General features: G+C 41.7%; 1 protein-coding gene across 7 annotated transcripts in view; it reads left to right on the top strand.

Annotated features, from left to right (window-relative positions):
• The window catches only part of LOC132827125 (lysine-specific demethylase 2B-like), a 219,067-nt gene extending 195,182 nt beyond the window's left edge, over positions 1-23,885 (top strand). For all 7 annotated transcript variants that reach the window (XM_060843632.1, XM_060843630.1, XM_060843629.1 and 4 more), the window contains 5 exons: positions 1,868-2,547; positions 8,712-8,875; positions 13,326-13,487; positions 18,149-18,367; positions 22,831-23,885. In XM_060843632.1, coding sequence (XP_060699615.1) covers positions 1,868-2,547; positions 8,712-8,875; positions 13,326-13,487; positions 18,149-18,367; positions 22,831-23,012 — 1,407 coding nt within the window. In that variant the 3' untranslated portion in view covers positions 23,013-23,885. The remainder of the gene's footprint in view (positions 1-1,867; positions 2,548-8,711; positions 8,876-13,325; positions 13,488-18,148; positions 18,368-22,830) is intronic.
• Positions 23,886-24,772: the final 887 nt, after the last annotated feature.

Raw genomic sequence — 24,772 nt, 5'->3', positions numbered from 1 at the left:
AATATACTCCTTGGGTATTTTCAGTGTCCATCACCAATGGGAAGGATCAATGATCAAGGATTTTTCTGCTAATCTCTTCTAAACTATCTGCCTTAAACCTATGTCCCTGATCATTGATCCCTCTACTACCAATGAAGCTGGTTGGGTCCTAAAGGATATAGTTACTAGATTGGGTCTGCAGCAATTGCTGAGGGAATTGGTAAGAGGGAAACTCATACTTGACCTCATCCAGGTGCAAATGCATGTGATCATGACAGTATTGGTAAGCATGACTACGAATGAATATATAGAAAAAGTTTTGATTTGGAAAGCGCTACTTTAAAAGATGATGCAAGCAGGTCAAATGGCAATTTTTAGAAATAGATTGGTTATATATTTGAAAATGAAAGTAATTGTCAGGGAAAGATCATGGAAGTGAGACTAATTGAATAGCACTTTGAATGAATAGCAGTCAAATATCAGCAGAGATGCCTAAATTGCATGCCCATGATCAAAATCATCTTTCTCCCCAGTCTTTGGCTAAGCCTAATTATACATTTCAAACCCTTCCCTGCAGCACTGTGTTCAATTAATTCTGTATAGATGAGAAATGAAATTTGGGATCCTCTGCTTTTTAAACTACGTTACCATTTGCACATATTCCATTTTTCTTGTCTTTAATCTACAGATTTTTATGCTATTTATTTTCTGTTGAAAAGAACTCTTGTGGAGAGTTACTGCAACTTTTGATTTAAATTGTCTTGCTTCAAGTAAGACATTTATTGCATACCCTCAGTTTTTCTCAGAGTCATCATGTACTCAGATACAAAGTGACTGGTTCCCTTCTCTGGAAGATGATAGCAGGAGGTTTTGACAACAGTCTAGGAGCTTTCAGATAGAAGCCTCTGTTACCAGACTTGCTGAGCACAGTTTATTCAATGATTTTTCTGTGGTGTGTATTTGAACTCCTGATGTATATACACTATCATAAGCACAAAGTTACTATATCCTACACTCTTCTATATTCTATTCTGGTCCCAAATTAGATATGTTAGGATAAGATGAGCAACTTCAAACTTTTACTCATTGTGTATCTATGTTTTTACAATTGTGTGTAGTGAAGGGTGACGTACCAGGGAGGATATAACATAGAATCAAAAGCTTCTGCAATTTTCAATCTAGAAAATCTACAAATGTTATTTTAAAATACCTTTTTATGGCAGTTCCCTCACTGTCCTTTGCTTTTCTACAAGATTACACTAAGTTATGTCGCTCATGTAATATTTTTTCTAATTACAAGTGACTGAGGCATCTTGTTTTTTTTTAGGCATTACTGTGTGTGCATCCGTGCAAACCATGGCTTGAGTCATTATCTTTCCATTTTATGAGCTTGAGTATTAAGATTATTCTCAACAATAGAGTGTTTTTAAGGTGATAAAAATATAGGAATAGCAACTAATAACTGACATAAACTTCCTATTCAGTAAACTTGAACTTGACCATGGTGTTTTAATGATAAGCTTGCAAATTTGATCACGTTCAACTGCTGCTCAGCATGTCTTTCTACATTGAAACCATTACTCATTGATTGCCCCTAGATTATAAATCCCGCAGCAAATAACAAGAATTCAGGTGCTGTTCATCATTTGTATCTTCCCACGGTTTATCTTCCTCCCGAAGACGGAAGTTTAAATGTAAAAGTCTATAGTGTGTACATTTTCCACTGCTTCATTGGCTATAAAATTGGATGTGTGCTGAGCAAGAAAGCAACAGCAGCAAAAGAAGCCTGTCTTTTTGTATTATTGTCCATAGATGTTTCAGCATGCTACTTGAAGTGTTAAGTGTATTAATTTGAATGTTTCATGCACTTCATTTTTCTATTCAATAGAAAAAATCCTTGCAGCCAAGTGAAGATCACCCAACAATTGTCAAAACATTGCGAACTATCAAGCAGGAGCCTGAAGATGATCCACCAGAGACACCTCAGAAAACAAAGGAGAGTGACCAGTCTAGGTCAAGCTCTCCAAGAGCTGGTCCCAGTACTGAAAGTGCAGAGGCCAAAGAAAAGAAAAGTGAGAGGTTTAAAGAGAAACGCAAGAAGCGATTGCACAATAAAGAACTTAGTAAAGAACTAAGCAAAGAACTCAATCAGGAGATTCATAAAACTGAGACCAGCCTGGCAAATGAGAATCATCAACCGATTAAATCTGAAGGAGAGGGTGAAAAAGTAGAGAAGCCTAAACGATTGCCGGCAAGCAGTGAAAGACTTCACAGATTAAGCAAAGGATTAAATGGGACTCCTAGGCTTAGGCATCACCTTACCACGAGCTTGAGGCGGGCTCCCAGGGTTATCACTAGACCCCCACCCTCTGTGTCACCAACTAAGTCCATTCAAATGGAGCGACATGTTGTGCGGCCTCCCCCTGTCAGCCCACCCCCGGACTCTCTGCCCCTTGATGATGGTGAAGACCATGTCATGCAACGAGAAGTGTGGATGGCTGTGTTTGGCTACCTCAGTCGAAAAGATTTATGCATTTGCATGAGAGTCTGTAAAACCTGGAACAGATGGTAAGCGTTTTATTTCCTGTTGCTGTTCATAAAGTTCTGATGAAGAGTCATATTTGATTTAAAATGTTAACTATTTCACTTTCCACTTCTTCCAGAGCTGTTGGGTTTTCCAGCATTGTTTGAGTTTGTTTGATTTCCAGAATCTGTAACATTTGCTTATTTATTTCCTTGTTATCTGAAATGCAGGGGAACAAATACTTTGTGCAGAATTTTAGTTATTTCTCTGCCTTGCAAGTTTATTTCAAGCTATAAAGTTGCACATTGTAAACCCATTGAAATATTATCCATTATATAATATCTAAAACCCTGATGATTTTCACTGGTCAACCCCATCAATGTTAATTCAGTAATAGTTGGTGTATGGTGTAGACCACTTTCATTTTTCTCCAAAGCGCTTTGGCTGCTTTAATAGATTTTGGAGTAATTGAACTTTGACTGAAAGAGGCAACTAATGTATTAGTTGAAGGTGAGGACTGCAGATTAGAGTTGAGAGTGTGGTTCTGGAAAAGCAAGCAGGTCAGGCAGCATCCGAGGAGCAGGAGAATCAACGTTTCGGGCAAATGTCCTTCATCAGGAATGAGGCAGGGAGCCTTGGGGGTGGAGAGATAAATAGGAGGAGGCCGGGCTGGCGGGAAGGTAATTGAGAGCGCAATAGGTGGATGGAGGTGGGGGTAAAGGTGATAGGTCGGAGGGGAAAGTGGAACGGACAGGTAGGACAAGTCGTGAGGGCAGTGCTGAGCTGGAAGGTTGGAACTGGTGGGGGGAGGGAAATGAGGAAACTAGTGAAATCCACATTGATGCTGTGGGGTGGAGGGACCCGAGGTGGAAGATGAGGCATTCTTCCTGCAGGTGTCAGATGGTAAGGTAGTGGCGATGGAGGAGGCCTAGGCCCTGCATGTCCTCGGTGGAGTGGGAGGGGGAGTTGAAGTATTCTGTCACTGGGCGGTGGGGTTGATTGGTGCGGGTGTTCCGAAATGTTCTCTGAAGTGCTCTGCGAGAAGGCGTCCTGTCTCCTCAATGTAGAGGAGACCACTTCAGGAGCAATGGATACAATAAATGACACGTGTGGAAGTACAAGTGAAACTTTGCTGAATGTGGAAGGCTCCTTTGGGGCCTTGTACGGAGGTGAAGGAGGAGGTGTGGGCATAGGCTTTGCAATTCCTGTGGTGGTAAAGGTTTCGGGAGGGGAGGGTAGGTTGTTGGCGGGGGAGAGTGTTGACCTGATGAGGTAGTCATGGAGGGAATGGTCTTTATGAAAAGCGGAAAGGGATGAGGAGGGAAATGTATCTCTGGTGGTGAGGTCTGTTTGTAGGTGGCAGAAATGGCAGAAGATGATGCGTTATTACGGAGGTTGGTGGGGTGTAAGGTGACGATCATGGGGGGTTCTCTCCTTGTTGCAGTTGAAGGGATGGGGTTCAAGGGCAGAGGTGGAGCAAGTGGATGAGATACGTTAGACGGCATTTTCAACCACGTGGGAGGGGAAATTGTGGTCTTTAAAGGAGGTCACCTGGTGTGTTCTATGGTGGAACTGGTCCTCCTGGGAGCGGCGGAGGTGGAGGAATTGGGAATACGGGAGAGCATTTTTACAGGAGGCAGGGTGGAGGAGGTATAATCCAAGTAACTGTGGGAGTTGGTGGGTTTGTAGAAAATGTCAGTGTTGAGTCGGTCACCAGTGTTGGAGATGGAGAGGTCCAGGAGGGGGAGGGAGGTGTCTGAGATGGTCCAGGTGAATTTAAGGTCGGGGTGGAATGTGTTGGTGAAGTTGATGAATTGCTCAACCTCCTCACGAGGTGGCGCCGATGCAGTCATCAATGTAGTGGAGGAAGGGGTGGGGAGTGGTGCTGGTGTAACTACGGAAGATGGATTGTTCCATGTAGCTGACAAATAGACAGGCATAGCTGGGGCCCATGTGGGTGCCCAGGGCTCCCCAAATCATCTGGAGAAAGTGGGAGTATTGGAAGGAGAAATTATTGAGGATGAGGACCAGTTCAGCCAAATGAATGAGTGTGTCAGTGGAAGGGTACTCTGGTGGGGACGTCGAGAGAGGACGAAACGGAGGACTTGGAGGCCCTGTCATGGCGGATGAAGGTGTAGAGGGATTGGATGTCCAGCGTGAAGATGAGGCATTGGGGTCCAGGGAAACTGAAGTCTTGGAGGAGGTGGAGGGTATGCGTGGTGTCTCCGAACGTACGTGGGGAGTTCCTGGACCACAGTTTCGAGGTAGGTGGAGATGAGTTCGGTGGGGCAGGAGCAGGCTGAGACAATGGGTTGGCCGGGGTGGTCAGGCTTGTGGATTTTGGGAAAGAGATAGAATCAGGTAGTGCGAGGTTCCCGGACTGTGAGGTTGGAAACTGTGGGTGGGAGATCTCCTGAGGTGATGAGGTTGTGTATGGTCTAGGAGATGATGGTTTGGTGATGGGAGGTGAGATCGTGGTCGAGGCCCCGTGCTGTCCCGCTGCGGCTGCAGGGCCCCGCGCCGTCCCGCTGCGGCTGCTATGGTACAAACCTTTCTCCATGTAAACATTGAGTTTTTCTGTTCTTCCTGCTGATATACATACCCTATTTCACCTTTTCCCAACATCTGCTAAGCAGTTACCCACTTAAGCTATCTATATCCCTCTGTAGACACTTGTGTCAGCTTGATTACTTTTCTTCCTACCTATTTTTGGGTCCTCTGAAAACTTGGCAATTATACATTCACTTCTGTCATCCACATCATTACGATATGTTATAAATAATCATGGTCTCTGCACTGATCCTTTTGGTCCTTCTAGTTACAAGTTGCATCTTGAAAATATAGCTTTATCTCAACTCTCTTCTATTAGTTAGCGAATCCTTTAGCCTTGCTAGTGTACTACCCCTAACACCATAGTCCCTTCTGAAGTAGAATTATGTGTGGTACCGTAACAAATGTTTTTTGAAAGCAAAATATATTCCATCTACTGGTTCCCCCCCCCCCCTTTTACCTACCCTGCTTGATACCTCCTCAAAGGACTGGAATAAATTCATTAGGTATGATTTCCTCTTCATGTCTACAGAGAGATCTGAGTGTTCTTGTACACCAGTCAATGAAGGTAAGCATGCAGGTACAGCAGGTAGTGAAGAAAGCTAATAACATGCTGGCCTTCATTTCAAGAGGGACTGAGTATAGAAGCAAAGAGGTTCTTCTGCAACTGTACAGGGCCCTGGTGAGACCACACCTGGAGTACTGTGTGCAGTTCTGGTCTCAAAATTTGAGGAAAGACATTCTGGCTATTGAGGGAGTGCAGCGGAGGTTCACGAGGTCAATTCCTGGAATGGCGGATTACCTTACACTGAAAGACTGGAGCGACTAGGCTTGTATACCCTTGAGTTTAGAAGACTGAGAGGGGATTTGATTGAGACATATAAGATTATTAAAGGATTGGACACTCTGGAGGCAGGAAACATGTTTCCGCTGATGGTTGAGTGCCGAACCAGAGGACATAGCTTAAAAATACGGGGTAGAGCATTTAGGATAGAGATGAGGAGAAACTTCTTCACCCAGAGAGTGGTGTCTGTGTGGAATGTTCAGCCCCAGAGGGCAGTGGAGACCCAGTCTCTGGATTCATTTAAGAAAGAGTTGGATAGAGCTCTCAAGGATTGTGGAATCGGGGGTCAGGTCCACGCCCCCCTACAACCCACTCTCCCATCCTGGCACTTTCCCCTACCACCGCAGGAACTGTAAAACCTGTGCCCACACCACCTCCCTCACCTCTATCCAAGGCCCTGAAGGAGCCTTCCACATCCATCAAAGTTTTACCTGCACATCCACTAATATCATTATTGTATCCGTTGCTCCCGATGCGGTCTCCTCTACATTGGGGAGACTGGGCGCCTCCTAGCAGAGCATTTTAGGGAACATCTCCGAGACACCCGCAGCAATCAACCACACCGCCCTGTGGCCCAACATTTCAACTCCCCCTCCCACTCTGCCGAGGACATGGAGGTCCTGGGTTTCCTTCACCGCTGCTCCCTCACCACCAGACAGCCTGGAGGAAGAACGCCTCATCTTCTGCCTCAGAACACTTCAACCCTAGGGCATCAATGTAGACTTCAACAGCTTCCTCATTTTCCCTTCCCCCACCTCGCCCGAGTTCCAAACTTCCAGCTCAGCACTATCCCCATGACTTGTCCGACCTGCCTAGCTCCTTTTCCACTTATCCACTTCACCCTCTCCTCCCTGACCTATCACCTTCATCCCCTCCCCCACTCACCCATTGTACTCAATGCTACTCTCTCCCCACCCCCACCCTCCCCTAGCTTATCTCTCCCATGCTTCAGGCTCACTGCCTTTATTCCTGATGAAGGGCTTTTGCCCGAAACGTCGATTTCGCTGCTCATTGGATGCTGCCTGAACTGCTGTGCTCTTCCAGCACTACTAATCCAGAATCTGGTTTCCAGCATCTGCAGTCATTGTTTTTACCAGGTTATGGAGATAAGGCAGGAACAGGATACTGATTAAGGATGATCCGCCATGATCATATTGAATGATGGTGCAGGCTCGAAGGGCAGAATGGCCTACTCCTGCACTTATTGTCTATTGTCATGTCACCACACTGACTCTGCTTTTTAATATTGTTATTCTCTATCATCTGTATTATATCTTAGCACAGATTATATTTGTGACGAAAAGAAAATAAAGTTGATGATAGTTACGAGAAGTTTTATTTTAATTTCCGCAGTCTTATGCTGTCACCAAATAATGTAACCAGATCAGCCTATGTTATTTTATGGTAATTAACATGAAAAGATTATGTCTAAAAGTTTGTTACTGTACAAAGAGGCATGCTGCCAAGGCTTTTTGTTTCTCACACATCAGTTCAGATTCACAAGAATGGCAAATCTCCAAAGGAATGACAATTTATGTTGCACAAGAAAAAGATCTTGCTTGTTTGGTAAGTCGACTCTGGTCAAAGTGTCACCAATCAATTATTTCCAAGCTTTAGTTTACTTTCTAATCAGGCAAGTCGACTCTGGTTGCGGTGTTGGCACAGGGAATGCCCTGGAGTGTTGTCTTCAAATCTTTGCTTCATTGATAAGAGTGAATGAAGTCCCTCGATATTTTATTTTCCTTGTACACCTGCATCCCAAGCTCCAATTTGCCTTCGAAATAACAGACTCTAATGAACTGCATTTCCTGATAGGATAGTTGAAAATTCTACAAATGGGTTCTCTACTCCTATCTGCCAAAAGCCTATTGTTATGTGTTAATATACCTGTTGGGATCCATATAGCTCTATGCAACAAGATTAGCCTTATCAGCAACCTCATAAATAGGACCATAAGCTTTTGCTCATTGTACAAGTTTGTTACCAAATCGATGCATCAAGTCAGATAGTGCATGGATCACATCATCGCCCAAAAGAATGAATCCAATGTGTCACTTTCAGAGAAATGGGGAAAGTTAGCCATTTTTCACTGCTATTAACAGGATGTCATCAAGTCAGAGGATGTTCTGTCTACCACACAAGTAAATACAGTGGTGTAGAAATTTCAGTACTGCTATGATGTCAAGTATGTAGGCTGAACTTCTCAATGTCTGATGAATCACGCCATTGGCTGTTTGTATCAGGCAGATTCTGAATGTTACTCAACCAAGCCAGGCTTGCAAAACTCAGAACATAGCATCTAACTAGGTTTGATTCCATGATTGAGCAGGACTTGCTGAACTAACCTGACTGTACTAAGAAATACATAAACAAACAGTTCAAGATTATTGGTCAGGTTTGCAATGGGGCTAACAGGTTGGCTGGAAATTTGTATATCTTAACATGTCTGTCCTCTAGAAGTAAAATGAACACTTCCAGGCATTGTGCCTTTTTTTAAAACTAAACAAAGGATTGGACAACAGTTTCTTGGGGTAATTCCCATGAGAAAATCTTGGCCAATCAGAATCAACTTGCCTGGTTTAAATTTAAGCAAAAACATGGAAAAAAACCGTTGTTTGGTTAAGACATTGCCATGAACAAAGCACCAATTAGCTCTCTTGTGCAGTATGAATTGTTCATTTTAAAATTTGGTATTTTTGTGATTCTGCCCTGATGACTGCATGGAAACTTCAACAAGGTGGTCACTTTCCCCAGCAGTACACAATTTCTATAATATCAAGCAACCAGTTCCATTGTTAAACTTTACCTTCCCAGGTGCTGTGACAAGAGGCTTTGGACCAAGATTGATTTAAACCGGTGTAAATCGATCACACCCCTTATGCTCAGTGGCATCATTAGGAGACAACCTGTAACCCTTGACCTGAGCTGGACAAATATATCGAAAAAGCAGTTAACTTGGCTTATCAACAGATTGCCAGGTGGGTGTCTGAAATGCCAATACACTAATAGCAAAAACATTACAATGAGTTGGATATGTTGAACCAGTCAGACTATGCATCTAAGTTTACATACACTTCACTGAATGTGTAAGTAAGCATTTCCATAGATTCGACCCAAAACTGCATCTTGAATATGTCACCCATAATTCTGAAGAATAAGATTATTGCATCATTTTTTATTTGTCTGGTTTCCATCTTATTTCAAGACTGTCCAAATAAACAGAACCAGTGAATGGAAATGTGTGTTTTCTCAATGATAATTGGGATTATAGTGTAACATTAGTAATCAATATTAATTTATCATTTGGCTCTATTTGCACACCACCCTACAAAAGAAGTTTCCAAGGAAATAAACTGAGTAATGGCAATTGTCCAGGGTCAGATCCTTTATAAAAGATCTTTCTTGTCTGTGGGTAATGGAATTATAAAAATAATCTAACTTGCTTGCCATAGTACTGTGAAATGGAATGTTATTCCATAGTGATAGGTTTGGCTGACAACCTCAGAACAACCAACGATCAGGATGTAATCAAGAATATAAGTATAACAAAAGGACTTACCACGATAAAAGTTAACAAACATGGTTGACATTTCGTGCAGGGAGGTGGCTTTTGATTAGATGAGATGAGATGATTAGATTTCCTACAATATGGAAACAGGCTGTTTGACCCAACAGGTCCACACTGAACCTCTGAGGAATAATCCACCCAGACCCATTCCCCATGCGTATATTTACCCCTGACTAATGCGCCTGTCACTATGGGCAATTAGCATGGTCAGTTCACCTGATGTGCACACCTTTTGGATTGTGGGAGGAATCCAGAGCACCTGGAGGAAATCCACACAGACACTGGGAGGCGGGAATTGAACCTGCAAACACCACACAGACAGTCGCCCAAGGTGGGAATCGAACCTGTGTCCCTGGCACTGTGAGGCAGCAGTGCTAGCCACTGTGCTGCTTTGTTGTAGTTAATATTAAGGAAAAAAAAATCAATAATGTTTTCTGATTATTATAAATATATTTTCTATTGAATACTGTTCTTGCTTTTGTTTTCTGACCAATAATTTAGTCTGGTTATTGTCAGCCTGACACCTGTAAGTATAATTCTCCCACCTTCACAGTTTGGGAAGATCACCCGATTGGCACCTGGTTTAATCCAGAAGTTCAGATCTCACGATGTTTTACCTTGGACCAGGTTATAGCCCAACAGATGTAATAGAAATCACAAGCTTGCCTCAGGTGAAGGAGCAGAGCTTTGATGCTTTCATAGCCAGTGTTGGCTTCCCAAAGAAAATTGTTTTTGACTTTATATTCATTAACATCTACAGTTTTCTAACTAATTCAAAGCAATGTAGCTGTGAACGTAGTATAGCAATACCTTAGATCTGTTTAAGAACATAAAAAAATGGGAGCAGGAGTAGACCATTTGACTCTGTGTCAGCTCTACATTCAGTACAGTCATAGTTGATTTTCTACCTCAATTCCATTTTCCAGTCCACTGTCTATATTCTTTGACACCCTAAGGAATCAAAAATCCATTCATCTTGATGGCAGCACCTCTATACCTCTGAGATAAACAGTTCCTAAGATTCACACTTCTCTGATTGAAAACAGTACATTGCCAATCACTGACAAAGCTGGTTGGGCCCTGTAGGACACAATGGGGAGAGGCAGATAGTGAGATAACTGATGTGAAGGAGAGGAAAATCTGACCAAGTGATTTACTGCCATAAATGTACCTGTCCATGACCACATTGACAGAATCACTACCATACAGTCTTTGTGGAAATGCAGTCCTTTGTTCACACTGACGACACAAGTCACAGAAGGATGAGGGAAGCAATTGCATAAGAAAACCACTATCTGCAAAATTCCACTAAAATTGCAGACCATCCTGACTGTAACCACTTTCCTCTTGCTATGAGGTCAAAATCCTGGAACACCCTCCCTATAACTGCACTGTAAGAAGAATCTTCACACACTGTGGTGGTTCAAGAGGCAACTCACTGCCTATAACTGCACCACATTCTCTAACTGCACTGTAGGAGAACCTTCACACACTGACCTGCGGCGGTTCAAGAGGCAACTCACCAGCTTCTTGAGGATGATTAAGAATGTGCAATAAACACTTTGTCATAAATGAATACATGAACGCTCTTTTCCCCTTACTGATTTTTATTAATCACTTCCTTTTGAAGCCTGTACTCTGCGTAGGAGTTTTTTTCTCCCTTTTCTTATCCAAATATACTCTTAACTGTGAAAATAAAAGTGCTTTCAGCCAGAAAAATGCTGCAAAGATCCTCAGCTGTACAGAAATGGAAATGGTACAGTTGGCAAAGAATAGGGTTTTTTATTAAGTGGAATGAGTTTGGACAATACCTTTTCCGTAGGTAAGATGGGGAAAAGATTTATTTGTTATAGACAAGTATGTGAGGAAATGAATGAGACTATCTAACGAATGTAGGAGTGAAAGTGCTTTATATTCTACCTTGTTTATTGTGCTGGAACCTTGGGTATAAGATCAAGAAATAATGTTAATGCGTAGGCTCTATTGGCAGTACAGATTGCTTTCTGAATTTGTCATCACTCCTTTTTTTAATGGCAAATAACTGTAAACTCGCATAACTTGTGTATTGCCAGGACTAGGGCTCTGATCAAGCCAGCACTATTACTCATTCCTGTACATTTTTGTTGTCAGATTTCCTGTGCTGCCTTCATTTTGTCATGTCAGGTTTGTATTGAACAGATATGGTTTGCATCCTTGCACAGTGTGGCATTTGGTGTGGATAATATGGCTTTTGTTCCAATGTCATGACATTGAGGTTGAATCAAGTCCAAGATTTTTTGTGTAGTTGCAGGGTGGTCTCTGAGCTAATGAGGATATTTGAGTGTAATCCGTTTTTTAAGTGGTTGTGCTGCCTCAGGAAGGTATGCAGTGCTACGTTGCCTTGGCACCATTTGTGGAGCAGGAGTCAAATTACAGTGTTGATTGGCAAACACTTGCAGATTGTCATGCTGCTGTTCTAGTTTGGGTTTGGATAATAAATGGCATTGTTTCGACAATGCCAATGATAGTTTATTTACCAGAAAATAAAACTGCAAATCCTAAAAAGACTTCTGTATTTGTGTATAGCAATGTTGCCTTGTGCCATTGATTGACATGTTGTGGACTTTGACAATGGATTCCCAAAACATGCCAATAGACCGTGGTTGCTTACTAGAAAGAGAGGGAAAAGACAAATTAAAGTTCGTCTGAATAGGTGCTACATGTTACATTTGAATAAGTGATCCCAAAACAATGACACAGAACACCCTAGACCTATCACAGGAGTTTCTCTATTATGCCAAAGAGAAAAGGGGCAAGATCAGCATTACCCAAGTTTCTGCAGGCAATGTGAATGGTAGGCAGGTGATAGATTTATTCCAGTCATTTTCATGAAAAGATGTGTCATAATCCTGACTTTGGCTAGAATATTGTGAATTTATTTCCTAAACTCTCTGTTGTCTCATTCGATATGAATTGCTGAAATACTCCTGAATCACCCTGTGTACCAAGGTGTTAAGATTTACATGTTAAATATACTCTTATTTTTTTTAAAAAAAACACTTGTTTCTGATGAGATGGGTGACTCTGAGACATATTTTGGTTCATAAAAGATCAGAGTCAGAGTATTCTTGTTTCTATGTTTATTTAAAATCCTGCATTTTTAACTTCAGCTAAAACCCTTTTGTATCTTCGAGAAAAATCAAACACTTTGGTCATTTTTTTTCTTAACTTATTTTGATAAATGGAGGAAAATATATGTTGTTAACAACAGTGTAGGCAAGCGGATCAGAACTTGGCTTAAAGACATCTAATGCAGAGGGAAAAGGAAATATTGCTGAAGTTGCTACTTCTGACAGGCAGTGCAAAAAGATTAAAGGCAACGATTTCAACATTGAGATAGCTGTCACCCAACAAGGAATCAAGCAATGTGATATCCAGTGATAGCATGTCTCTCCACCTGGTGACAAGTGCATAAGTGGGGCTGATGTGAATAAACTGACTACATCAGCATCTTTTAATGTGAAAACACAATATTAGCATGAGGCAGTGGAACTTCTAGGTTGCTGACCACCATTCACACAACTGAAACATTAGGGCAGTTGCTACTTGATTTGATGAGGTTACATAATTCATCGTTGTTTTATTCTTAAAAATTTCATTAAGTTACTACCAGTACATGAGCACATTCAGCTCCTTTGTGGGAATACGCCAGTGAGTTCGGTGTTTCTTTTCTGGTTGTTCTTGTCATGTTTTGTGATTCCTGTGTTAATCATTTATAGTTTTTAAAAGATTTATATTAATTTCTTCAACGCAGCCTGTCAGCACATTACACTCAAACTGCTGTCCAGCTGGTTCGTTCAACTTTGTATTCCCCTTTTCAGGTCTTAAGGACTTGGTTGTTTCAGGCTGCTCCTGGGCAGCAATCTCTGCACTTTGCAGCTCTAGTTGTCCATTGCTGAGAACTATGGATCTTAGATGGGTGGAAGGATTAAAAGATGCCCAAATGAGAGATTTGCTTTCTCCTCCAACAGACAACAGACCAGGTAGGAAATCTTGATAGCTTGCTATGTTTTAAGCTATATTGCATCTCATCACTTAATTTTTTTTGTGTTAATTAAAACCCATTAATTGTACCTCATCCTTTATGCTATGTATGATTCCAGTCAATGGATAAGCCCCCCCTTCCTCTCCATCTCCCTCTGAAGTTGATTTTATTAGGGCTCCTTGATGTTACATTCAGTCAAACGCTGTCTTGATATCAAGGAGGGTCACTCTCACCTTCTCTCGAGAATGCAGTTTGTTTATCCATATTTGGACCAAAGCTATGATGAGGTGTGGAGTTGAGCAATCTCCACAGAGCCCATCCTGAATATGAGGAGAGGTTTTGGTGAGTAAGTGTCACATGCCCTACATTTTATGGATAAGACATACGTGAGGATTCCTGAGGAAGGGCTCATGCCCGAAACATCGATTCTCCTGGTCCTTGGATGCTGCCTGACCTGCACATTTCCAGCTCATACGTGAGTAATGTTTCAATTTGTCAGGTGGATATCATTGTTGTAGCTATGTTGGAATAGCTTGGCTAGTTCCAAAGCATACCCATCAAGTGTTTGGCTGATAGGTTGTCAGGACCATGCTGCTGGTTTCGTCTATATGACTGTTTCTTTATATCAATGGAGTGAATCTAGTTGTTGGAGAAGCCAGTCAATGAAGAGCTGGGAAGGAGTCTGAGATGAATCATCCACTGCAGCATTCCACTACATGACCATCAGTTTCAAACATTGTTCCAAAAGTGTTTGTGGATTGCCTGATTGCTGGCAGGTCCATGTTTCAGGTTGACGTGGCTTGGAGGAGGCTTGATTTCTTACATCAATCACAGAAAACTTGCAACATGTGTAGTTGAAAATTAAATTGATCTTCAGCTTATAATCCACATGCTTCCATTCTTAAGTCAAAATGCCTACAGCTCTGTTTTCTCGCATTTATTGAAATGCTAGATTCTTCTCGAATAGCATGTAGAAATCTCTTCAGTAGCAATGCTGAATTGAATGCTGTCTTCAAAATAAAATTTTCGAGGAGAAAGTGAGGTCTGCAGATGCTGGCGATCAAAGCTGAAAATGTGTTGCTGGAAAAGCGCAGCAGGTCAGGCAGCATCAAGGAACAGGAGATTCGACGTTTCGGGCATAAGTCCTTCTTCAGGAAAGAAGGGCTTATGCCCGAAACGTCGAATCTCCTGTTCCTTGGATGCTACCTGACCTGCACTTTTCCAGCAACATATTTTCAGTTCAAAATAAAATTCCTTTGCTACAATTGGTCCCTTCTGTACTTGCATTTTACTTTTTTTTAGCATTCTGATTTCATAATTTTCTTTGAAGACCACAGAGAAAGAATCTACGAATCATTTATATAGTGATAAGATGTCACATAAAAGGTTATTTCACAAGAAAGAAGTTCACGGTATTGGGGGATAATGTATTAACACGGATTGAGGATTGGTTAACATAGATGGGTCAATGGGCTGAGAAGTGGCAGATGGAGTTTATTTTAGATAAATGCGAGGTGCTGCATTTTGGGAAAGCAAATCTTAGCAGAACTTATATACTTAATGGTAAGGTCCTAGGGAGTGTTGCTGAACAAAGAGACCTTGGAGTGCAGGTTCATCCTTGAAAGTGGAGCCGCAGGTAGATAGGATAGTGAAGAAGGCGTTTGGTATGCTTTCCTTTATTGGTCAGAGTATTGAGTACAGGAGTTGGGACATCATGTTGTGGCTGTACAGGGCATTGGTCAGGCCACTGTTGGAATATTGCGTGCAATTCTGGTCTCCTTCCTATCGGAAAGATGTTGTGAAACCTGAAAGGGTTCAGAAAAGATTTACAAGGATGTTGCCAGGGTTGGAGGATTTGAGCTACAGGGAGAGGCTGAACAGGCTGGGACGGTTTTCCCTGGAGTGTCGGAGGCTGAAGGGTGACCTTATAGAGATTTACAAAATTATGATGGGCATGGATAGGAAAAATAGACAAAGTCTTCCCTGGGGTCAGGGAGTCCAGAACTAGAGGGCATAGGTTTAGGGTGAGAGGGGAAAGATATAAAAGAGACCTAAGGGGCAACTTTTTCCACGCAGAGGGTGGTACGTGTCTGGAATGAGCTGCGAGAGGATGTGGTGGAGACTGGTACAGTTGCAACATTTAAGAGGCATTTGGATGGATTTATGAATAGGAAGGGTTTGGAGGGACATGGGCCGGGTGCTGGCAAGTGGGACTAGATTGGGTTGGGATATCTGGTCGGCATGGACACGTTGGACCGAAGGGTCTGTTTCCATGCTGTACATCTCTGTGACTCTATATACAAGACACTATTGAGATTGACATTTCCAGGTTAGAAAATGTAATTAGTAAAGTGCCATAAGGATCAGCCATAGGACCTCAATTATTTACTATTTATAGTGATTTGAGAGGGCAGAGTGTAATGTTTACAAATTTACCTATGGTACAAAAATAGGTGGGAGTGTTGTTGTAATGAGGATATACAGAACCTGCAAGGTGGTGTAGATGGATAGAGTGGTCAAACTTGGCAGATGAAAGTTAATATAGAAAAGTTTGAAGTCACACACTTCATTAGGAGTTCAAGGTTTGTGTAAAGATTTGTAGCTTGGTTGCCAGTTGCACTTGTTGTGGTTATGTTCACCAAGCTGGGAAGTTGGTTTGCAGACGTTTCAACCTCTTTCTAGGTGACACCCTGAATGCTGTGGCACCTCATGTGAAGCACTGCTGTACTGTGTCGGTTGGAATTTATTTGGTTTCATTCCTGCTGCCTCTGGTTGTTCGTTGCATATAGGGTCCGTACATTTGGTTGAGGTCAATGTGTTTATTGATGGAGTCTGTGGATGAATGCCATGCTTCTAGAAATTCTCTAACTGACCTCACTTTGGCTTGGCCTGTTATTGTTGAGTTGTCCCTGTCGAATTTGTGGTGCTTGCTGTGTGTGTATATAGCTACGAAGGTGTTTAGTGGCTAGTTGATGTTTATGAATGCGGATTGCTCGTTGTCTGCCTGTTTGTTCTATATAGTGTTTTGTCCTGCACCTGATGGTTAGTGGATCTTTTATTCTGGTGAACTGTTGTCGGAGCATGGGTGTCAGTTCATGTACAATAGCCAACCTCGTGGACAAACAGAACAGACTGCACAATGAAGAACCAATCAACAAGGACTTGCATGCTCAAACTGCTGGACCTGTGCTTAACAATGCAGTTCATATTCAGCAGCAGATACATGCTCAAACCAATGGCCCATAGGCTCATCCATCTCCGGGCTCACAGCAGAAGTAGTGATGCAAAGACTAGAACAGCCTTTCCACAAATCCAACCCAAACTTTGGATCAGATACGTGGATGACACATTTGTAATAATTAAAGGACAGTGATCGAGAGCACACACTAGATTATCAACACCAAGCTCTCAGGGATCAAATTTAGAAGAGACGAGGAAGTTAACAACCAGCTCCCATTCCTAGATTTGATCGTAGAAAGAACACAATGGGGAACGCACAACAAAAGTGTACAGAAAAGTCACACACACTGACAAGATCCTGAATTATAACAGCACCCACCCAAACACACACCATTAGCTGCATTAGGACTCTGTTTAAAAAAAAACACTGCAGCACTCGATTTGCGACGAGAGTAAGAAGCACACCTCTATAAAGTCTTTGCCAAAAACTGATATCCCCACAACTTCGTCCACAGATCCTGGCAGACAGATAGGCATCCTAACTCTGGCTGGGATGACACAATAATAATAGGACAAACCAAACAGAGGACAGCCAGAGAATTTCTAGGAGCGTGACACTCAGCCATGGACTTCTTCAATAAATACATTGACCTCGACCCAATATAATATCCTGACCACTGCAATGAGCAACCGGAAGCAGAAGGAACAAAAGCAAATAACTTCCAACCGACACAATACAGGAGGCTCCACAGCATTGAGGATGTCGCCCAGAAAGGGGGCGAAATGTCTGCAAACTAACTTTCCAGCTCGGCAAACCTACCCACGACAACTGCACTTCATTAGGAAGAACCAAGAGGCAGGATATCGTTTAAACAGTGGGAGTCTCCAGAAATGTGCAGTACAGAAGGATCTGGGCCTTCCTGTATACGAAATACAAAAGATTAGCATGCAGGTGCAACAAATGATTAAGGCAAATTGAATTTCTGCCTTGAGTGTTAGGGGGTTGGATTTGGAAAAATAGTTTACAACAATTAAGAGTAAAGTCGCAATAGTCCAATTAGACCATATGGCTGCTCTCTCATTAGGTGGTGGTGAATTGGATAGATCGATACAGAGTAGGTAAACAGGTTAGGCCTTTATTTATCAGTGATTAGAGAAAATGAGAGGTGACTGATTTGAAATAACAAGATTCTGAGCAGGCTTGGTGGGGTGGAACTAGGGAATCTCATTTAAAACCAAGATGTAAAAGAATTTCTTTTTCCAGAGGGTAGGTGAGAGTTTGAAATTCTCTACTTAACTATTTAAACAGGAGATATATAAATCTTTGGAACATTGAGGAGTTGAGAACTATGATAAGTAACCGAGGCCTGGTACAGATCAGTCATTATCTTGTTGAATGGTGAAGTGAGAGAAGAGCTAAATTGCTTACTTCTCTATTTCTTATGATTTTATTAATAAGTTTCTTGTCATAATTGAAAGGTCAAATTGACAATCGCAGCAAGCTACGAAATGTGATAGACCTTCGTCTGGCTGGACTGGACATTACAGATGCAACACTCCGGCTTCTTATTAGACACATGCCAACATTATCCAGACTGGACCTTAGTTACTGCAATCATCTGACAGATCAATCAATTAATCTATTAACGGCAGTTGGCACTACAACTAGAGATTCCTTAACAGACGTCAATCTATCAGGTAAGAAATGTGCATTTTGAGTTGTTATTTAAGCTAAAATTGGTGAAATTTAACTTTTAATTGCTTTGCAAGTAATTTGTTTGATTGTGTGTACAGTTTAGAACATAAAATAGATTTCTGTGCTACAGTGAAAATATCGTTTTCCTAGTTCAAATCAATCCAATTAAAAGCTATAAACTTGAAAATAAACCTTTAGTTAAATTTTACACACTGCTCAAGAAGCAAGTTGTATCATAAGGATCAGATTTTTCCAAGTTCTGACAACTAACAGTATAATTTTGGAGGGTAAAAACAATGACTGCAGATGCTGGAAACCAGATTCTGGATTAGTGGTGCTGGAGGAGCACAGCAGTTCAGGCAGCATCCGAGGAGCAGTAAAATCGACGTTTCCCTGGACCCCAATGCCTCATCTTCACACTGGACATCCAATCCCTCTACACCTCCATCTGCCATGACAGGGCCTCCAAGTCCTCCGTTTCTTCCTCTCTCGACGTCCCCACCAGTACCCTTCCACTGACACTCTCATTCATTTGGCTGAACTGGTCCTCATCCTCAATAATTTCTCCTTCCAATACTCCCACTCCCTCCAGATGAAATGGGGAGCCCTGGGCACCCACATGGGCCTCAGCTATGCCTATTTGTCAGCTATGTGGAACAGTCCATCTTCCGTAGTCACACTGGCACCACTCCCCACCTCTTCCTCCGCTACATTGATGACTGCATCGGCGCCACCTCGTGCTCCCGCGAGGAGGTTGAGCAATTCATCAACTTCACCAACACATTCCACCTTGGCCTTAAATTTACCTGGACCATCTTCCTGGACCTCTCCATCTCCATTAATGATGACTGACTTGGCATTGACATTTTTTTTACAAACCCACCAACTCCCACAGCTACCTGGATTACACCTCTTCCCAGTAAAAAGTGAGGTCTGCAGATGCTGGAGATCAGAGCTGAAAATGTGTTGCTGGTTAAAGCACAGCAGGTCAGGCAGCATCCAAGGAACAGGAAATTCGACGCTTCGGGCCAGAGCCCTTCATTCCTGATGAAGGGCTCTGGCCCTATCGTCAAATTTCCTGTTCCTTGGATGCTGCCTGACCTGCTGTGCTTTAACCAGCAACACATTTTCAGCTTACACCTCTTCCCACCCTACCTCTTGCAAAGATGCCATCCCGTATTCCCAATTCCTCTGCCTCCACCGTATCTGGTCCCAGGAGGACCAGTTCCACCACAGAACACACCAGATGGCCTTTTTTAGAGACCGCAATTTCCCTTCCCACATGGTTAAAGATGCCCTCCAACGCATCTCGTCCACATCCCGCACCTCTGCCCTCAGACCCCACCCCTCCAACTGTAACAAGGACAGAACGCCCCTGGTGCTCACCTTCCACTCTACCAACCTTCGCATAAACCAAATCATCCGCCACCTCCAAAAAGACCCCACCACCAGGGATATATTTCCCTCCCCACCTCTTTCCGCCTTCTGCAAAGACCGTTCCCACCGTGACTATCTGGTCAGGTCCACGCCTCCCTACAACCCACCCTCCCATCCTGGCACCTTCCCCGCCACCGCAAGAATTGCAAAACCTGCGCCCACACCTCCTCCCTCACCTCAATCCAAGGCCCTAAAGGAGCCTTCCACTTCCATCAAAATTTTACCTGCACGTCCACTAATATCACTTATTGTATCCGTTGCTCCCGATGCGGTCTCCTCTACATTGGGGAGACTGGGTGCCTCCTAGCAGAGCGCTTTAGGGAACATCTCCGAGACACCCGCACCAATCAACCACACCGCCCTGTGGCCCAACATTTCAACTCACCCCCCCTCCCACTCTGCCGAGGACATGGAGGTCCTGGGCCTCCTTCATCGCCGCTCCCTCACCACCAGACGCCTGGAGGAAGAACGCCTCATCTTCCGCCTAGGAACACTTCAACCCCAGGGCATCAATGTGGACTTCAACAGTTTCCTCATTTCCCCTTCTCCACCTCAACCTAATTCCAAACTTCCAGCTCAGCACTGTCCCCATGACTTGTCATACCTACCTAGTTCCTTTTCCACCTATCCACTCCACCCTCCTCCTGACCTATTTCCTTCATCCCCTCCCCCACTCACCTACTGTACTCTATGCTACTTTCTTCCCACCCCCACCCTCCTCTAGCTTATCTCTCCACCCTTCAGGCTCTCTGCCTTTATTCCTGATGAAGGGCTTTTGCCCGAAACGTCGATTTTATTGCTCCTTGGATGCTGCCTGAACTGTGCTCTTCCAGCACCACTAATCCAGAGTATAATTTTGGAACTTGTGGTAGCTTTGATGTACCACACTGCCAAAGAAAAATCTTCAGTTACTAGATCAACGACATTCCTAGCATCATTTTATTTAAAAGTAAGCCAGTGTTCATAACTCTTCTGATAATTAAACTAGTATTAGGATCTGGATAATAAACTGGTGATAAATGGCAAAAACATTTGTAGCAAATATACAAGTTAGTTATAACTTTCAGTGGCATAACGTAACCGAACCTGTACCACCATCATCTTGGATGTAATTACTGATTAAAATCTTCACTGGACCAGCCACACAAACAACATAATAAGCCAACCAGAGGCAGGCAGAGATTGGGTACTTTGAGCTGAAAGGCTCACTTCCAGAAGTTGCTTAATCATTGGCAACATTTATGTTGAGCATCAGCCATACTCCATAAAGGTCAACACTATTCAAAATGAAACAAAGTTAAAAATCACACAACTTTGTACACCCCAGTAGAACACTGGCATCTCCAAATCAAAATCAAACAGGTCACTTAATTGGCTCTTGTGGTACTTTACACAATGTTTTGACTCCTCCACATTTTGAGTCCAATGAGTAATCTTTGTATTTAACCCAATTTCTAATCAACTTGTTTAGAGATATAATTACATACCTTTACAGCAGGTGGCACTTGAACCTGGGCCTCTTCGTCCAGAATTAGGGACAGTATAACTGCACTATAAGAGTCCCTGAGTCCAATGTAATTTTATTAACTAACTACTTTTCTAATCAACCTGTTCAGAGATGTATGGGCCTGCTTTAATTTTTTTGGACACTAACACTGCACCACAAGAGCCACCTTCTAGGTCTGCTTTGTTTATGTATTTGCCCAGCTATTTATTCAACTCCAATGTTTCTGATATCTTTCCACCTGCAAACTTATGTGAGGTTTTAATTTTTTTTAAATTTAACATAGATTTCTAAACAACTTCTTTAGAGATATTATGACTCACCTCTAAAGTAAGTGGGACGTGCTCATCAGGCCTCCCAGTCAAGGAATAGGGATACCATCATAGCACCACAGTGGACCCAGAGTCCAATGTGTATTTTTTAAATTTAATTACACACCTCTGGAGCAGGTGAGACTTGAATCCAGACCTCCTGATCCAGAGGTAGAGACACAAGTTTCCCTTGTTAAGTTATTATTTTGTAAGTCAGCATGTTCAGAGTTGTAATTACACACCTCTACAGCAGGTAAGACTCTAATCTGGGTCTCTCAGGCCAGGGATAGGGACACGAACTGAACCACAGGAGAGGTCCAGTTGAGTCCAATGTGTACTGTAATAACTCAACTATTTAACCCATAAGTTCCTCCTTTGCAATCTCTAGTACTAATGAGGACATGAGCTGCTCTGTCCTGACAACGCCATGACTACTAAATCTCTCACACCATCCTGTTTTGCACAGAGTAGTAGTTCTTTAATTGTCATGGATTAGTATCCTGAAATTTTTTTACCCTTTATAGGAGTATATTATGCATTGCTTCAGTCCGTAATGCAAAGCCCTCTGTGGACTTTCTAGGACATGTTGGAATAAACAATAATTGATTACTTTATTGCTCAGACCCAGAATATTTTTGTGAACAATCTTAATGACATTTGACAATCTGCTAAAGCATAGCAGATGGGCCAGTTCTGTCTTTAGCAGCACTATCAAGTGTATGGTCTAAGTATCAATTTAGAATGGAATACTGGCTGAGTTCTCCCCTTTGTCTTCACCTGTGCAACCAAGGTGAAGGATTTCAACAGGAATAAATTGCTGTTAAAAGCATTATAAATCAGATGTTAATTAGATTTCTTCTATTTAATGAGTTAGTGCATTCTACCTGCAATACTTTGCTGTTACATTGATACATAATACTGATGAATTATTCTAAATAAGTTTTCTCCAATATATTGTTCACATAACATTAAATTAATTTACATTCATGCCATTTGATTTTACTTTCTATCTATATTTTAAAGTAATTTTCCAAAATTCCATATGATTATTTGAACTATTTTTTGGTCTATTCTTATAACTCATCCTATCACTTTTTGGATTTAGTTCTATTCATCTGTTTCATAACATGTGAAAGTGAACACAACAGTTTTAGTTGAGAAATACCAGTACATCATTGCCATACTTAAATTGCATAATGTTCTTCTTCTTCAGTTTGCAATAAAGTCACTGACCAGTGCCTAACCTATTTCAAACGTTGTGGTAATATCTGCCGAATAGACCTCCGTTACTGCAAACAGGTAACAAAAGAAGGTTGTGAACAATTCATAGCAGAAATGTCTGTTATTGTCCAGTTCAGTTTGTCAGAGGAAAAACTGTTACAAAAACTCAGTTAACTAAGCAAGAGGAAGAACTGGAACCATATAACAGGATGTTTAATGTCTTCGGAGATTTAATTACACCCTGATTCTTCTCATGTTACTGGCATCAGACAAAAGGATAAGGATGAACTGTGGAGAGGACAAAAGCTGCTCATCCTAACAAAAACTTTTCCACATCTGAAAATCAGTCCAAAATTCAAATTTATTTCCTAAGTTTTAATAATGTTATAAAAGGACACTGACGCACAAGTGTATGTATTTGTATAAAGCTAAATGGCAAAAAAAAATGAAAAAAAACTAACTTTTTTGTGCACGTTTTACAACTAAAGCATGTGCAGTGTAAATTTTAATTTCAGTTCTTTTAAAAAGAGTCTTAAAACAAGCATCTTTGACCACACATTTTGACCATGTTATAAATATTGTTGTTTTGTTAAACTCTACATATCATACATTATGCAGAAATATTTTTGTACAGAAATTACTTTATTGAGAGTAGTGTGGAAATTTCAATAATTCCAATGTAACATTACTTATATACAATTGAATTCCAATTTATTTCAATTTCCCTGTTTGTTACTTGTGATTTAATCTCTGTAAAGTTTCACATGTTCTATGTGGAATGATCTTTGTGATGTTTATATGTGCCATCATCGCCTGCCTTTAAGGCAAGCAGCTTAGCAGCAGTAATGATACCGTAAAGTAACAAGATATTGGTTTTCCCATTTGCTGTTTGTCATTGCTGAATTTGTATAAAACCTGTCTTGAAAGCTGTGTACGGAACTATTGTTAGATTCACAGGGGAACAATACTCAAGGTGCTGTACAACACAACTTTTTTTAAACACTTCTCTAAATGAAAATGATCGTTTTCACAGAGAAAACAATGGTTTCCACCCCATTTTGTCTTTTGAAGTTTGTTATGCATATAAATAAGATGCACATTAAGGATAGGGGAAGACCAGAATTAATTTTGTGTTCGTTACAATTTATGCCCAGATAAGTAGACTAATAGAAGTGCTGCAATTCAAATTGCCTTAAATTTTAGCCCTTGATCAGGTTGTCCTTTGTATAGCTTTGGTTATTGAAATTAACTTTAAACTCTTAAGACTTCCATTCAGTAAAGTATACTGTGCAAGTCCGAGAAAATGCATTACTGATAGAGTGGAATAGCAAAGACCAAAGGAGAATGATGTCTGTATGAGGTGAGCATGTGGATAAATTAATACTTTTTAAGAAGTTCTCTTCCCTTCTCTCTAAGCTTCCCAAAAACTATCCAACAAAGAAAACAGAACATTGATGGGAAGGTTTCTGAAAAATAGTGTATTACATTAGTAGAGCAGGAGGGGTAGTCAGTTTCTCAAAGTATACACCAGTGATTTTCAAAAATAATAGAAATGAAATTGTAAAAGGAAGTGGGGCTGCCTCTAAAGAAAAGTAGAACCAGGACTCAAAAGTTGATCATTAAGGGTAATGCATTGGCAATTAAACACATTCATTGCTATGGTGCAAACTCATTTTCATCAGCTGTTGTGCCAGTGAAAAACCTAACATAAATGGCAACAGGTTTTACCATGTTTACCACCTTGTAATGTACATCAGCTTCCTTTGTTGATTGCTAAATGTTCAAGAGGCAGTTCTGCCTGAAAGTGAGAAACATTTGGTGTGCCTGCCTATCTGATTTTGCAGAGAGGTTGCACATAGGGAGACGAAGCACAGACCCACCTTGGACTTTGTCCACCAAGGAGTCGGCAGTCAGAACATAGAACTAAATACTCT

The sequence above is a fragment of the Hemiscyllium ocellatum genome, chromosome 24 (assembly GCF_020745735.1).
Source record: "Hemiscyllium ocellatum isolate sHemOce1 chromosome 24, sHemOce1.pat.X.cur, whole genome shotgun sequence".
Lineage (NCBI taxonomy): Eukaryota > Metazoa > Chordata > Chondrichthyes > Orectolobiformes > Hemiscylliidae > Hemiscyllium > Hemiscyllium ocellatum.
The sequence above is the reverse complement of the archived record's forward strand: the minus strand, read 5'-3'. Positions and strand labels throughout refer to the sequence as shown.